Genomic DNA, 16,129 nt, shown 5'->3' with positions numbered 1-16,129 from the left:
GGCAATCACCAATTATACAAAGGTCAAAGGTCAATGACTTGAAAGTTATTGATGATACTGGACATAGCTTTTTCAAATGTGGCTGGTAGATGAACATTTAAACCAAAAGCAAACAAAATAACTGACTCGGACTGTCGATCTGACTCTTTTTTTTACTATTTACACGGCGTGCAACACAGCTGTAATGAGCACTGAACACATTTTCTCGCTGGATGTGGAGTGGCCCGCTCTGACGACAGCGGGGACGGCAGGGCAATGAGAGGTGGCCTTTCATTCTCGTTGGCTGCTAGCTTTGGCAGCGGGACAGCAGCCCTCAGGCGGTCTTCCTGCCTGCCTGTAAACTGGGAGCACGAGCGGGGGGGGGGGGGGGGGTATGGACTGCACAGAGGAGCTATGGATGAGGGGGAGTGTGTAACACTCAGTGACGATAATGAATGCTATCATGCTGTATTGTTGCGTACACGGGCCAAGCAGTTAAGAATGCGAAAGGACTCCTTGATTTTCCCTGACGAAGCCACGATGTGAGAGGAAAAACAGAGGAAGCAGAGGTGAGAGAGCAGGTGGACAAACAGATATACTGACAGGCAGGTAGTGACTCAGACCAGAAGTCACACAAGCCGACAGGCGCAGACGGTGAGGCGGATAGATTTGTATGTAAGGAGGTTGCAGACAAATAAGAGAATATTTTCCGGTGTGAGTGTTTTTGGAGCTGGTATTTGGCCGCAAAGGCATCGTGGTATCCACAACAACTTGGACTTGGCATCGGCCGCAGTCCTGGAAAGTACAGAAAAAGGAGCGGGCAGCAAGTGCATGCTGGGATTCACACTGGATGGAGAGGGCCACCGAGTAAAGCCGGGTGCAGCGTGCACCGAGGCGAGAAGCCAATATTTAGCGCCAACAAGATGAAACAGAAAGCTGCTATTTGTCCCCGCGAGCATACCTCACGCTGAAAACTTGCTCACTGTCTCAGCAGCGAGGATACGATCTGAAGAATCAAAACACTTTCATAGCGACCAGCTGGTTTGTCACGGCGCAAAACGCTGCCAGTTCATGAGTGGTATTTGAAAACAATGAGTGGGCTGGGGAATTAGGTAGGACACAATAAACCCTGGTACACTTATGAGCACAGTTATCACTGCAGGTAGCTCGGGCTTAAAAATATATTATCCAAGATTTTCTCTACTGTTGTGTTGCTTTATAAGTCTGTTTAAGGACAAAATAGTTTAATCTATTCATTTTGGGGCTAACTAAACAAAACAAAAAAAACCCTGTACGATCAGAGAGTAAAGTGTGCATTGGAATAGACACGTGACAAATTGAAGGAAAAACCACCAAGCTGCGTCTCAGTGAGGTGCCAAACAATAGTATTGAAGCTTGTAAACTCTAATGACTGATACATTATATTCTCTCCAAAAGTATTTTTCCTCGTGTTTTAATGACGGTGGTGAGAGCGCGAACAGACTTTACACGTTGGACATGTTACAAATAATCAACGCAAAAATGCTAAATGCTGAAACATAATGGAAACCATTCATTAACTCGGCAACGCAAATTTACAGCAGATGTTCAAACCAACGTCTCTGGAATTTTCTGTTTATTGTCTCCTTCCAAAGAAATAATGAGCCTGTCATTCATCGCCACAATCCAAAAACTCTTCTTTCAAATTAATATGGTTGCTTTTAAGGTAAAAAGACTTTAACAATATGTTAGATATGAGAGAAGAAAGTTAGTCAAAGTTAATGTCACAGAAACTGAAGCCCATCTCAGCAGAGACCAGGTGAATGGCGGGGACATAACGTACGGCCTGCCAATTTGAAGTGGAGCTCATCAACACCAACTCATGTTATTTTTCAAACAGAGTGGTGATCCTTTGTCTTTTATAGACACAGATATCATAATCCAGAAGAGACGTTCCAATCGGGGCAATGGTATTCTATCATGGAATAAAGGTCATCACTCGAAAGAGAACTGTGACATTTCCAAAAAGGGGACGTGACAACCCAAAGCGTACCAGCAAAACGACTCCATCAGCATTACAGATCCTGCAGATGTCATCATACCAGAGGTTAAACATGCAGGGTTCTCCTCTGATTTATCACTGATATCTAACAACATGGTACAACACGGGACACCACTGCATTTCTTGCCGCCTGTACTTGGTTCTCGGGCAGTAAAAAAACATGGCTGAGCAGCTTGGATGTCTCACGAGTCTCTCCGAGCTTGACTAAATCATCTCTGCTCTGCCAGTAAAGGCCATCTCACTGACTTTCACTTCATGTTACAATCAAACTTTTGGGAAGTGCCAAAGACGACTCAGCACATTTGGCTTCTGAGTCGACATGAGTGTTTCTTTCCACTATGCGAGAAGTTCAGGACAGCCTGGGGATCCAACACACGGACAAATAACAACAAGCATTGGCACTGTGTTCCACATGTGTCTTTCTTGGCAAAATCTTTAGGGGGAATTTATTCTTTCCCGGCTGCTGCCAGATATGAAATGTTTATTTTAGCTTGGTAGAGCTCGGAATGCTCCTTCTCCCTCCAACAAACTTGTTAATGATGCTGCAAAGTGACCAGAAACAACATGTAACTTGCAAAACAAAGTTCTCATGCTCACATAGGCCCTTGAAGTTGTTTTGTAAGTGCCCACAGACATTTCACTATATTTGTTATGCTTACAATACTGTGGCAAAAGAAGGTAAATACACAAAAGACACACTGGTTGGAATTGTAATGTGTAACACCAGACCGTGGCTTCTATTTTAATCTGTAGCCCTGTTTGTTTTCTGTTTTGAGGACAGAGGAATGAGAATAGGACTGAAAGTTAAACAGCTCACTGGATCACACTCCACATCTGACACTTAGCACAGTCAGGCGGAGAGGGGGGAACAAACACACCCATGCCAGAACACACGCACGCATGTGCCCACACACAAGTAATAAACTCATTCAAAGATGTGATTCAGACACAGAAACTTCACGAACTCCCCATGTGTTTGGAAATCCACGGTGGAAAATAATTCCACTCATGTGACCAAAAGGGAAAAGAGAAAAACATTTGGATTACGGCTCTAATAATGCTATTTACAGATTTAGTGTTCGGTAACCGGGCTGGATTTGAGGATTATTACGCTCATGTGATCTTACCTTATATCCAGCATGGGTCCGGCTCTTTGCGAGCGGCGTGGTGGAGCACAACTCGATGGCCTCGGGCTCGTGAAAGATCACCGTGGGCAACGGCTCCTTCCTCAGCGTCAGCACATTGAGCTTGGTCTTCAGCATGGTCTGAAAGTGCTGATAGAGAAAGAAAGACACACTGTGCTTTAGGCAAACTTATAAACTGTACCAAGCAGCTGTGAGCTAAATACGGCTGCGGGTTAACGTTCAGTTTCTTCGTCAACACTGCTGGAGGCTCCCGAAAAGCGCAGGCATCACAAACATCAGCAGTTTGTCAACAAGCGGGCTGCTCTACAGAGATAGTGATGTCATCATAACCCGGTCCATTTTTTGGGGTTTAAAATGCCAACTTGTCATTTGCAGGTTATCATTTTACTGATCCGGCTCGCTTAAGATCCAGCTGGATGTTCATCCTAAAAAAAAAAAAAAATTGAATCTACAGCAATGAAATCAAAATGTATCGAGCCAATCTTTTCAGAGAAGGGCCAATGTAAAGACATCACTATAGGAAACACACTTCTACAGTAAATTCAGTTGCTGGATGCTGAAAGGGAAGTTTGTGAGGTTTAATCAGCTCCTGGTGGAATGTGAGGAGTCAGTGGAGGGAGCTCTGCCGTCTCCGTCTCCATCAAAACAAGCGAGGCGGCCTGATCTCAGCCAGGGTTTCCTGAAGCCGAGCAGAACCACATGGTGGATCTGGCCCGGTGCTTCGCACCCCGCGGAATTTCTGGCCTTCCTCGAAACTGTCGAGACACAAGCGAGCAGCTAATGGAATCAGGACGTTCGTAACTGAGGCAGGAACGTCCGGGGCTATGGCACGTGTGTCTGCAGTCGACCCTCACTTATATGATTTCATTTCGCTCTGAGACTCCTGAAAATAAATTCCTCAACAACATTCGAGAAGCCCTCTGGTGTTTGGGTAGAATAATTCAAATGCCAACTTTCGCTTCTGAGCGTCTTCGCAGCTTCTCTCGATGACGCTGAAGCGAAAATATTTTCAACAGATTTTATATAATGGTCACATGGATTAAATTTAACTAGCCGTGTTTGCTTCCTGGAATTGAGATTTGCCACATAAAGAATCCATTTCTTTCCAGTTTAATGTATGTCGTTCCTTTTATTTCTCTCTGGCGAATTTTCTGCAGCCGATATTTTAAACACAGTACAGAGCCTGTACAGTCATTCTGGCCACGCTGTGGATCCGCCCGTTGATTGACATCCGAAAGCTCACATGCCAATGTTAAGAAGATTAACAGTCATACGATGTTGATTACATTAGTTTAGTGTGTCAGCATGATCGGATCTGCTAATTAGCAATAAAAGGCTGGGATGCTAAATGAGAATTAAGGGATCGTCGGAGTGCTTATGATTAATTACATCAATCCATGCAACAGCTGTCCACCACCTCCGAAAGCCGACGGGATTCACCAGCTGAGGACCAGGAATGTCTGTGCTTTATGTCGATAAAGCTGTTGAGTCATGCTTAAAAGCCACAGAAATGTGCTCAACTGACCTTTCAACTCCCGAGGAGACGCGCGAGAGATTTGGGCAGACTTTGTTAATAATCTGTTCTGTTGAAACAATCGCCTCAGTTAGCATAGTATTTCACGAATGAATGCGCTTATGAGCATTACAGAAGAAAAAAAAAAGTAATGCGGGGTTTCTCGTTAAGCACAGATCACTTTTACAAATGGTCTCACTAACTTTTTTCCTGTTCTCCTTCGGACTTAAAAGCTGTTTTCCACATTGGACTGCACACAGGCTATTTCTTTTTTATTTTTTTGTTCTATTGTAACAGATGGTCAACATTTTCAGCCGATGAAAACAGCCCGTCCTGCCAATACGGGCTATCATTCAGTCTTCAGCGTTGCTCTGGTGAAGCCAAGTAGAACATCCTCAGTCAAGTTTGTGAAACAACTTTGGTGTCCAGTCTCACAATCCAAAGCTGATATCCACTGAGTTTAGTTGAGTGAATGAGTCCTACACATACCTGTCATCTGGCTGCAGAACGGCAACGTTATAATATTACGAGCTGTGATTACTCGTTCACAATTAAGGCTAAATAAAATCTTTGAGCCTCAGTGATTATGTCCTCAACACACAACCTGTGCCCTCCCTCCATGGCCACCAGGGTAATAAAGAGAGGGATGGAGGGTCCTGTCAGGAGAAAGATAAGGAAAAAAAGACCAGGGCCCAGATGAAGGAGAAAAAGAGAAAAAGCAAGATGGAGTTGTGAAAGTAAAGCCACATGTGTGTAAACGCTCGCTGACCTCCGCGTCAGCACTTTACAGCTTCCTGACAGCGGCTCGCATTCCTGCGGTTGGCCCCGGTACGGAGCAAGAGGGGAGGGGGAGCGGGGTGGCGGGCTAACCGAGTCCTCCACCCCCCACCAGGAGCAAAAGGCCTGTGCGGAGGGCTGCTGGCGGAGAAACGATGGAATTCCTATTCACAATATTTTCACAGAAATTCACTGTTTTCTCTCTCTCTCTCTTTTTTTTTAATCTCTCAAGTCCCAACAGTCTCCCCGTCAAGTTACTGCTGTTATTGATTCTATTTCTGGCTTTAACTCGGAAGCAGGCAACTTTTCTCTCTCTACCATTGGACGAGGGTGGGGTGGGCTTGGTTAGCTTAGCGCTCATATGAGGCGAGGATCCTGTCTGCACTGTCACAAAAACACATCAAAATCTCACAACAATGGTCCTCTTTGAGAACTGTGAAAACCAACTGGTTGATACTTGAGCCATCCCGCAGGTACCAGACCTCCTCACATATTATGTAAATGTTTAACTTCATCAAACTACTTTACTAGCTGAACATTAAGCTGTGAATTTTGTCACCCAGAACCCCCCCCCCCCACCCAAAAAATAAAACATTTGTTGATGGCAAGTTCATCTTTGTAACAGTAGACACTGTAGTCATTGAGGTCATTGAGACCAAGAGCGAGAAATCCGATTACTTGATTGTGTCATACTTCTACGGTATACCTCACATTGCCTCCGTGTAAACTTCAGTGTATAAAGAATATAACATCAGACTTGCTTTCATTGCCATCAAACTTAATATTCTGTCTTTTGTCGGCCTGTTGTGACATTCAGTGTCAAACAGCAATGTTTCACATATTTAGCAATGACTGCAATGGTAGAAGCATCAACTCTGACTCATTGCTGCCGTTGCGCTCATGTGATTAATGTGTTTTTATAATGGTAACAAGTTACAATAAAAAGAAACGGGGCTCCATACTGCCAGTAGTCCTTCGGTGTGACTTTACAACGATTTTGTTATAATTTCACGACTCTTGATTTAGGTGAATATGCATTTACTCAAATTGGGTGGGTCAATTTTATTTTACAGTATTTGCTGGCAAATCAAATGTATTTTATGCCTGACTAAAATGTAGTGCCGTTAAAATGATGGCGTACAATCAAGGTCAAATCTGGACCTAATTTTGAATGGCTGTTCATAAATGTCTTTAAGACAAGTTGAACACGCTTGTCTTCATGTTCCTTCAACTAATTAATTATGAAATGTGTATTTGAATTATGGAAAATAAACATAAGTACTTAAAAAAAAAAAAATGACATGTTTGAGAAATCAGGGCTTCAGATTGGCCTCGGAAAGAGTCTTGCACAGTTTGAATGCGGCATGATGAGCTTAACAGGTCACAGATGGTACGTTCGACTTTCGGCCCCCTGAGGGAGAGTTCTTACAGAAAAGATGTTCTTGGGTCAATATCCTGGTAAGACACTGCTTAACAGGGTGAAAGCAGGCACACAGCCACACCCCCCCCTCGGACACACAAAGTCGGGGTGACGGGGATGTGATCACGGCAGAAGTGCAAGAAAACAGCTGGAAGTGATGTTAAGAAGCCGACAGCAGCAGAGTAGAGAGATATCTGCATCAAAACTACACCTATGGATCGTCTGAAAAACTCAACGCTTGGTTTGCCACGGTACTATGGCGAGCCTAACACAGACCTCAAGCCCATGACAGCAGGTCAACAACTTTAGTATGTGTCACATGCATCAGCATAAACCAGCCCAGACAAACAAGCAGCTGGAGGCCAGAGGAAGGGGCACGCCGGGCTGCCGAGCAGCTGTTTGTAGACTATTGATAACGTCCAACATGCAAAACAGTACGAGCTCACTGTTGTTTGTCAGAGCATCTGTTCTGCGTCTTTTCATTTCCACAAGACAATCAACGGCTCCACATTCAAGTGTGAAGTTACACTCGGTTCACAATTGGGATCGGAAAGTCTCTGGCCTCACGGCTTTTTACGATTGAGTTAAAAGGTTCCCCCCCAAAAAAGGCATCCATGTGTATTGCTATCAGCGAGATTCTATTCATTCTATTCTTCTTGACATAATGGCAATATTATTATATTGTTCTCACACTGTATTGGAAGTAGGGCTTTGACCAATTTATACGGCCGGCAGATTATAGGCATTAGAGAATTATTGGCGATTGACACCAATCTTCACACTCAGTTTTCACTAATACAATTTTGTGAAATAAACAACAACTCAATCGGTGTTTCATTTCCCACGACGTCACGCTCGACTGACATGTTAGCGAGCTAAAGTTAGTATAACCTAGTTCGAGTACACACCCTATCCGTGTTGATAATCCATTTTTTCAGAGTTGAAACCCTGTTTGTTAACCATTAGTAGGAAGTAGTAACAAGACCAGGCAGATGGTGTAGAGTTAGGGATGGTTTTATCAAGTAAAGTACCCTGCCTTTCTTATTCTGGCTGGGTTGAGGTTCTATAGACCCTCGAGGCTTGCAGGACACAAAGATATCAACTTTGCATGGACCATGGACATCAGCAATGAGGGGCACCGTTATAGAAGGTTGAATTTGTTGCCAATAAAAAAAAGTATTTCGTAAGGAAAGCTCAACCCAGTAGGCACACAAACTAAAATGTCCATTATTACCGAATTAACATTTAGCTTTAGTCCTGGACAAAACATTTTACAAAGAAAAGGTTTGTTTCTTGATGAGTGTTCTTCTTAGCACACGCATTGCTCAAGTGTGGGACTCGTAGCCAAATGATTCACAATGTTCCACTAAATCTGGAGAGAAACAACAAACACCAGACCATCATGGCCATATGTGACACAGGAATCAAACCTCCACTTGTTCTTCTTGGTGGTAGCCACACAGGACATGAGCGACTGTTGCTGTTCATACATTTGCTCCTCAGAATAACATTAGTTCAACCAACACATCTTGTACTTTCAAACAATGACTTCATTTTGAGACTTCAATCTTGCGTAAATCTGGACTGGCAACCGGTGCAGTCTGGCCTTTGTTTGTACCTCAGATGCAGCGTACACACACAAACACATCCGTCTTCCGGTAAACCCATTGAAAGGGGGGGGGGGGGGGGGCATGTGCTGGCAGTTAATTCCGAAAGCCAATAGTTGGATGCACCCCTCCAGCTCCCTGCATGGTAAAGACGGAGCTCTGTAACTTTCTAAGATGTCGCTCTGTGTGTTTAGAGCCTCCGCTTCTCATCTCGGGACAGTTTACGAGAGGAAATATGTCTGAATGAGCTCAACCCAGACTGGACTGTGGGAGGTCCCCACCCAGAAGAAGACTCATTTCTCTCAATAATGATTGGACTACTTATCCATGTAGGCGAGAGAAGGTCCGTGATTGGATGCTGTGATTGGTTGATTGCTCTTGCAGGAGGACGTGGGTATTAAAGCACCCTGACCTCAGAGCCTGAGGGTGGCAAACTGACGCTGGCAGTAAAAATGTCAACAAGTCTTTGACGTAAACAATGAACACAACGCAACATCTTAAGTAGTCCCCACAGAGCCCGGACCCATTAATGACAAAACACACGGCCCGCCGTCAGGAACAAAGAGAGCTGCTTTATTCACTGGCTGTCAGGTAGAAACAGTGTGCAGTGTGCAACATCTGTCACCTCTTCATTATAGGTCATCTCACACACCTCCAACAGGCTTTTACAAGCCCTTTCAATGGTAAATAGCATCCTGGCTGCTCCAGCTTTGGCTCATTCATCAGACATCGGCTCCACTTCCTCCCGATGCTGTTTATCAACTTTACAGGAAGAAAGAGCATTTTAAGTGACTGGCTTTGTTTTTCTCACAGCAAGAAGGGGCCTTTCTGAATGGAGTGTTGGTCCTGCACTGGCAAACATGCTTCAGCATCCACAAGCTTAGTTTGGATAAAGCAGGCACAGAAGATGAATGAAAACAGAGAAAACTTTTACATTATCAGGAATACTTCATCTGATGAATTGTGGTATTATTATCTAAAAACAACCAGTTCACATATCCAGCTAAATCCTTTACAGGTGTTTTGAATAAGAATCTGTCTTACAACGTCGCTAAATCAGCTTGTTGTTTCCTTCTAACCTCCGAAACACAACAATGTCTTATCAAAATTAGAATCCTTCTATTGAGGTGGTGAGTCGGGGCAAAAACAAGACAATCCAGGTTTTTCTTCTTCGTCCAAGTAAATGATCCCCTGAAACATGCTGAGCCTGCTGAGGAACCACGAGTTAAGGTTTTTTGTTTTGTTTTTTTAATCTCCAAAATGTATGACCTTAATATTAAAAACTCACAAGATTTTATAGCAATGGAGTTCAGCGTAATGGGCACCAGAGAGCTTCCAGGAAGTGCAGCAGCAGAACAAGTGCTGGGGATGAAGAGGAATCATTTTCCCAGCATGATTTTATTTTTATTTAAAATTTTGAGAATAAATAATGTAGAGGTTTGAACATTTCATTAAATCACACATTGTTTGTTTTATTTTATATTGAACATAATAGATTAAAAAAGATTATGAGTATACTTTCACTTTTTATTGTAAGAGACGAAATAAAATAATAGAATGATAGAATGGTCTTTGACAGTTTCAGATTACATATGTAGACTTAAAAATATGTTGTTGTTGTTGTTGTTATTATGATTTAGATTAATAGCTGTTGCATTTTCACTCAAATAAAGTCACAAAGTGTCAAACCGAAAACCTGAAAAACCATTTATTTCCATTCAATTCTTAATTTTTTTCTGGTCAACAAGAACAAAAAAAAGGTCCTGGAACGTCAGAAGGCTGAAAATCAAAAACATATGCTGTACATTTTTTTAAACTCTATTTGATTTTTGAAGGAGAAGCCTAATTTCTGTCAATTTACATTATTGGGCTATTTTATAAATATAAATCATTTATCTTTCTCTTAGAGGCTAGATTTCTACACTTTTTTTAAATGAATGTGGAAGAAATGACTGAATTACACTGTTAAAAATCCATTTTGAATATGACGAGGGATCAGATTCTGTCATCTGTAAATGAATGAGGAAAAAAACCCTACAAAAATAACACCCGCAAGCAGAAAATATGCCAACTCATCAAGTACAGAGCGACATCAGCGAGCCAAACAGCCAGTTGTTTACAAAAAGGAAGCGTGTGCAGGCTAAAATAAAGACGGGAACCATGGGGATCTTGTGCCAGTCTGCTTGTGAACTCGTCTTTGTGACTAAGACTACACTCACGGCGAAATAACTGTGGCTGCAGAGCGACCTCAGACAGACAAAAGCAACAGACAGACGCACAAAAAAAAGGCAGACGCAGACGACCACAGAGAAAGTAAAAGATGCACAGCCGGAGGCTGGTTCTGACCCGGTTTGACCTCGGACAGCGATTCCTGCATCGTCAGGTCCAAATCATTCCATCTGCCCGGGCCGGTTTGTCAGAGTCGCACACATTAACATGTCAAAAGTTGAAACCGCGGCTAAAGAAAGAGCTGCTGACAGCGGAAAAGAGCATGTCTGGTCGCTTTGAGGATATTGGAAAGAAGGAAGCATGCATGTGTCGACCTGCTGGCCTGTATCCAACTGTATATGTGCAGTCGTTCCAAGACGCGTGCAAATTGGGAAATTCTGGGGAGGAAGGGCCCCGGAAACTGACTGACGGAGAAAAGGAGGAAGGGTGGGATGTGGTAAAAAAAAAAAAAAAAAGCACAGAGGCATGATGCAGCAGCAACACACACAAACACGCAGCAGTTTGCCACTAATGTGTCTGACGCCCACATAACCTACATCTCCTCGCCCCGTCTATGTCCTCACCCTCCCACATCTCCACCTCTCTCTCCTCTTCCCGCCTTAGCGTGAGAAAAAAAAAAAAATGCAGTATGACACCAAGTGTTGCCATGGCAACAGAGGACAGCATGAGGAAAAAATATGGATGGATGCCATACTGAAGGAAAACAACAAAACACAACAATGAGTGATGGTGAATTCCGCATTCGCTGGCGGAGAGACTGTTCTGTGAACGCCACCATTCCTGATTTAAATGAGGTGACGGACGCTCGTCTAAAAGACGGCGTTGTTATGGATACGAGGCAGGCGATGTCCAGGCATCGTTCACTAACTACTTTTCACTGTAAGGGTCACTGAGTCTCTTTCATACTGTAAAACATTATTTATAGACCCAAAAAGATCCTAATAGTCCAAGTAGGCATTCCTGAGGGTTCCTTACCACGAGCACAGAAACCACCTGGACACACTTTGCCAATGGAAATCATCCATCATCCATCACGTTAAATATCGCCACTGGTTTTGTCAGAGTTTTGAAAGCGCCGGGAGAAACTTGCCAAACTCTGGTATCAATGTTCCACAGCAGCTGGCCTGCAGAGGGAGAGCTCACATGAGCCAAGTACCTGTTATCAAAAAGAAAAAAAGAAAAAAAAAAAAGATTTCTTTAAAGACACAAGCCCACATTTTCCCTCCAGCGGTTTATCACTGCACTCCATAAAGCCGGGCGCTGCCAGTCCCACTACGTAACTCAGAATAATCCAGCTGACGGGAGGTTCCGCTCTTCGTCCAACTTGCAAGCGCCTCCATATTATGAAATCTTTAGTTTGATAGATCAGATTGTCAAGAGTTTAGGGTTACTGCTTAACATGTATGTATGTACATGTGACATGATATCACTATTTTATAATAATATAACAAGTTTCTGAAAAGCGTCTCCTGGGCAGCAGTGATTTATTATTGTTGGGCTGCAACAGCACTTATATTCAAATCCTGGCTGGCTGTGTTGTAGCGCTCTCTATCACACTTCATGAAGATAATGTGATGACGTTGGAACAGTTTCATACATGAGACATATCAATGAGCATTAAGGCGTTAATAACACCACAAATTATCATCCATCACCGTGAAATCAGCAGAGATGTTCACATGATTGGGTGCAAAGCCCTTAAAGCCTGTATCACTGAGTCTGTACATGTGTCGGTTTGAGAGAAGTTAATAACATTATCAACTTTTCAAAGTTCCAAATGGATTTTCCATATAAAGCAGATTCCCTCTAAACACTTTATATAATCAGTCAACTTCTCCCAGTCACACACACTCAAACTGTGACTGCTGCTCACACACCATTGGGAGCAACTTGTTCAGTGTCGTTCAATGGACACGTGGACAGCAGGAGATCGAACTACCAACCTTGTAATTACACAATCCACCCAACTGCGGCTTTCGGTTTCGGTTTTATTGAACCTGCAACCCTCCAACTGAAAGAAAACCTGCTTTATATACCGATCTATAAATCAAATAAAATGCAAAAAGCCAAAATTCTATTAGACTGAGGACGGACTGGACGCTAAAGCAAGGCACCACCGCAACCAACAAACACCAGTGGCATGACTAAATCTTGTGTAATCTATTTTTAGGTAACGTTCAAAATACTAAAGAAGTATTAAAGGGGAATAGCCGCTCTGAGCTAAAACTGTTCTTTTCCTTTTATCGCCATTATTAATCCATAAACAGAAGAAGTGACAGCCTTTAACTACTAAATATATATGTATGTATGTATTGGTTCACCTTTTGTTGAAGTGAAACCATACGTATGTGAACAGGAAAAAACTCAGAGCTTGAGAAAATCAATCAGCTGCTGTGAAACTGAATAAGTTTAGACTGTGTGAATGGCTTTAACCCTTTACCGTCCTGGGGGGAACAGGACATGAAAACAAATGAGATGCTGGACCTTTTGAACCACTTCTGGACTCTTCAAAATAAGACAAGTTTGAGTCTCTTAACTCCACCCTCTTTAAAATATACAGTAGTCACAAGACTCTTTACAGACACAGGGAGTAGTGTTAGAGAACCAAGGTTGTGTTAGTAAGTTTGAAGGCCACCGCAGCAACTCCCAAGACACAGTCCTGCAGCAGTCCACGGCTTCCAGTGTGTGTTCAGGTTAACTATGAAAAGAAAAGGGTTGAACGCTGAGGTATGATTCCCGGAACGGGCTCAGTAAAGCATCTAAAAATAAAATCAATTTAAATAAAAACGACAAAAATTGACTAGAATTCATCACGTTACACTATTTGTCTTTGAAGCGGACTATCTGAGGGACACGTGGTCTCTTGAAAACAGACTTGAAAACTTGTTTCTACCAAACGGTTGAAGGCTGAGTTAAAGGGTGGGATTGACCCACATGGTTGAGCAGAGATGATAACTAACTAACTAACTAACTAACTAATTAATCCCCTTGGGGAAATTGGGCAGCCACCTTGCAGAGCTCCGGACCAGACAGGGGGGGTCAAGAGTCTCGCTCAGCGACCTGAGTCAGGATTCAAACTTCTTCTCAGGCGCAAAACTGAATGGATGAACATATAGGGCATTTAACACATGTTGATCTCATTCATCATCATCATCATCATCATCATCATCATCATCATCATCATCATCATCATCATCACCATCATCATCATCATCATCCTCACTGGGATTCAGAAACGGGAGAACAGTTTCCCGCTGTTCCGGAACGCGGTTGCTAGGCGACACGTTCGGTGTCGCCGGTGGTTCCTAAGCAGGCTCAGCATGTTTCAGGGGATCATTTACTCGGACGTAGAAGAAGAAGAAGAATTAGAAGAAGAAGAAGAAGAAGAAGAAGAAGATTGTGCAAGTGGACTTGGCAGGCAGTCCACACACAGGCCGACATCTGGAGAGCATTACGTGTGCAGGAGACGTGAAGCCAGGGTCGGTGCACGGCTTACCCCTGGATATCAAACTACGTGTCATTAACTACGAGCTGCTCTCTAACACTGATTTACTGTCGGAGCAGGTCGCAGGTTGCTTCTGACGATCGGAGGTGAAAACGGAGCGGAGACGCATCCTGATGTGGAAGGAGAAAATAAGAGTGACACCGGGAGGAGGAGGAGGAGGAGGAGGAGGAGGAGGAGGAGGAGGAGGAGGAGGAAGAGGAGGAAGAGGAGGAAGAGGAGCAGGCCTGCACTCCGGTGGGTTAGTGTGGAGGTACCCCCAGTGGGAGAAGCGGGCCTCTAGGGCCACGGTGGATCATCCACACACCGGAACGTATGTGTGCCTTTCACGTTAACAGAACACCCCCCCCCCCCCCCCCCCCCCCCCCCCCCCCCATTAGCAGAGATTGTTGCACGGTTCCCCCCTCGACTTGCGTAATACCGTGAACATAGGTGCACAACCAGAACACTCAGAGCAGAGAAAAATATTAAAACAAAATACATTTTTAAAAAAATAAAAAAACACTCGTCGGAGTGAACGACGGCGCAGACAAAACATCTGTAGCCGCGAACTGAAGCGTGTGTCCAGGCTGGAGCCGCACAGCTCGGCGGGTGTCAGAGGCTGGGAGCCGTTTGTCGCCCCCCTCGACAGTAAAGCCCCCCCCCCCTCTCCAACACACACACAGACACACAGTCCTACCTGCAGTCGCTCCGACGCGGGTTGCCACATATTAGCAGAGTCACAGGTTGTTTACTACAGCTCGTCGTGCTCTCGCAGTCCGGTTCACATCTGTTCGCCTCCACAGCCTCTCTGTCCTCCCTCCTCCGTCCGTCCGGACTCCTCGCTAATGGGTGATGTGTTGCTCCGCCTGGCTGCACTCCTCGCGTTGGCCAGCAGGGGGCGCCACCCGCTCTCCCCCGCCTGCTTCTCGGCTGCTCGAATGATGCTTTCAGGTGGCGTAGGAAAATCCACCATTACGAGAGTCCTGCCTTATGATTTAACCTTTTAAAGGACGCTACTCAAAATGCTGGGAAAATGAAATATATCGAGTATTAATGTGCCACTTTACTAAACGTATCATACTTTATAATCCTCTTTGGGGAAATCCATTTTTCTACATTGACCCAACCTATGTTGAGGATGTGGTGTGCAGCCACATTAAGATGCTTCAGGGAAGTGATGGGGGTCAAATGGTCAAACTCAGTGGTGGCCTGTCCTCTGTGGGAATTGAACCTACAACCTCCCAAATCCAGTTCTTTAGCCTCTGCCCCAAACAGGTAATATATATAATGAAAGTTGTAAAATTAATAAAATATCTACTTAATTGATTTGATCATTTCCAACTCAAAAACTCTAAATTGTAAGACAAAACTTTCAAATACTGAACACTGTCTTATTATCCTGTGTATGTATTATATACGTGTATATATTTTCTATCTTAATATGTCACCACTGTACTTTCTCCTTTGATTCTGTTCAACAATATTGGACAGGACATGTTAATTTGAGGCATCACTAAAATTTTGCATGGAGCTGAAATGTTTTGTCTTTTTTACATTTTGTAAAATGATATAGCATTAAATCTGCATGAACTACAGCAGTCAGAGTTAAGGTTATTGGTATAAGGTTATTATGCTGTCATTTTACCGGTCCAGCCAACTCTGAATGAAAACCACAGTTGGACTTTAAAATATATTGAAAATACACCAAATATGACCAACTAATGTGCCTGAATATTAGGGAAATGGTCCTATAGTTACTTGCATTAGTTTTATGTGAAGCTACTGAATAATAATAATAATAATAATAATAATAATAATAATAATAATAATAATAATATGTGTGTCATTTGAAAGAATAGTAAATAATATAGAAGTAGGGCTGCTTGGTGGCATAGTGGCAGGTACTAAGTACTCCCAGAATTCAGTTTGAGTCC

General features: G+C 43.4%; 1 protein-coding gene across 1 annotated transcript in view; it reads right to left on the bottom strand.

Moving 5' to 3' along the window:
* Positions 1-15,049, bottom strand: part of pid1 (phosphotyrosine interaction domain containing 1) — a 31,109-nt gene extending 16,060 nt beyond the window's left edge. The window contains exons 1-2 of the mRNA XM_080459827.1: positions 14,893-15,049; positions 3,148-3,294 (exon numbers count right to left, since the gene is read on the bottom strand). Coding sequence (XP_080315953.1) covers positions 3,148-3,294; positions 14,893-14,922 — 177 coding nt within the window. The 5' untranslated portion in view covers positions 14,923-15,049. The remainder of the gene's footprint in view (positions 1-3,147; positions 3,295-14,892) is intronic.
* Positions 15,050-16,129: the final 1,080 nt, after the last annotated feature.

This window comes from Lipophrys pholis, assembly GCF_963383615.2.
Source record: "Lipophrys pholis genome assembly, chromosome: 3".
Taxonomy (NCBI): Eukaryota; Metazoa; Chordata; class Actinopteri; order Blenniiformes; family Blenniidae; genus Lipophrys; species Lipophrys pholis.
The sequence above is the reverse complement of the archived record's forward strand: the minus strand, read 5'-3'. Positions and strand labels throughout refer to the sequence as shown.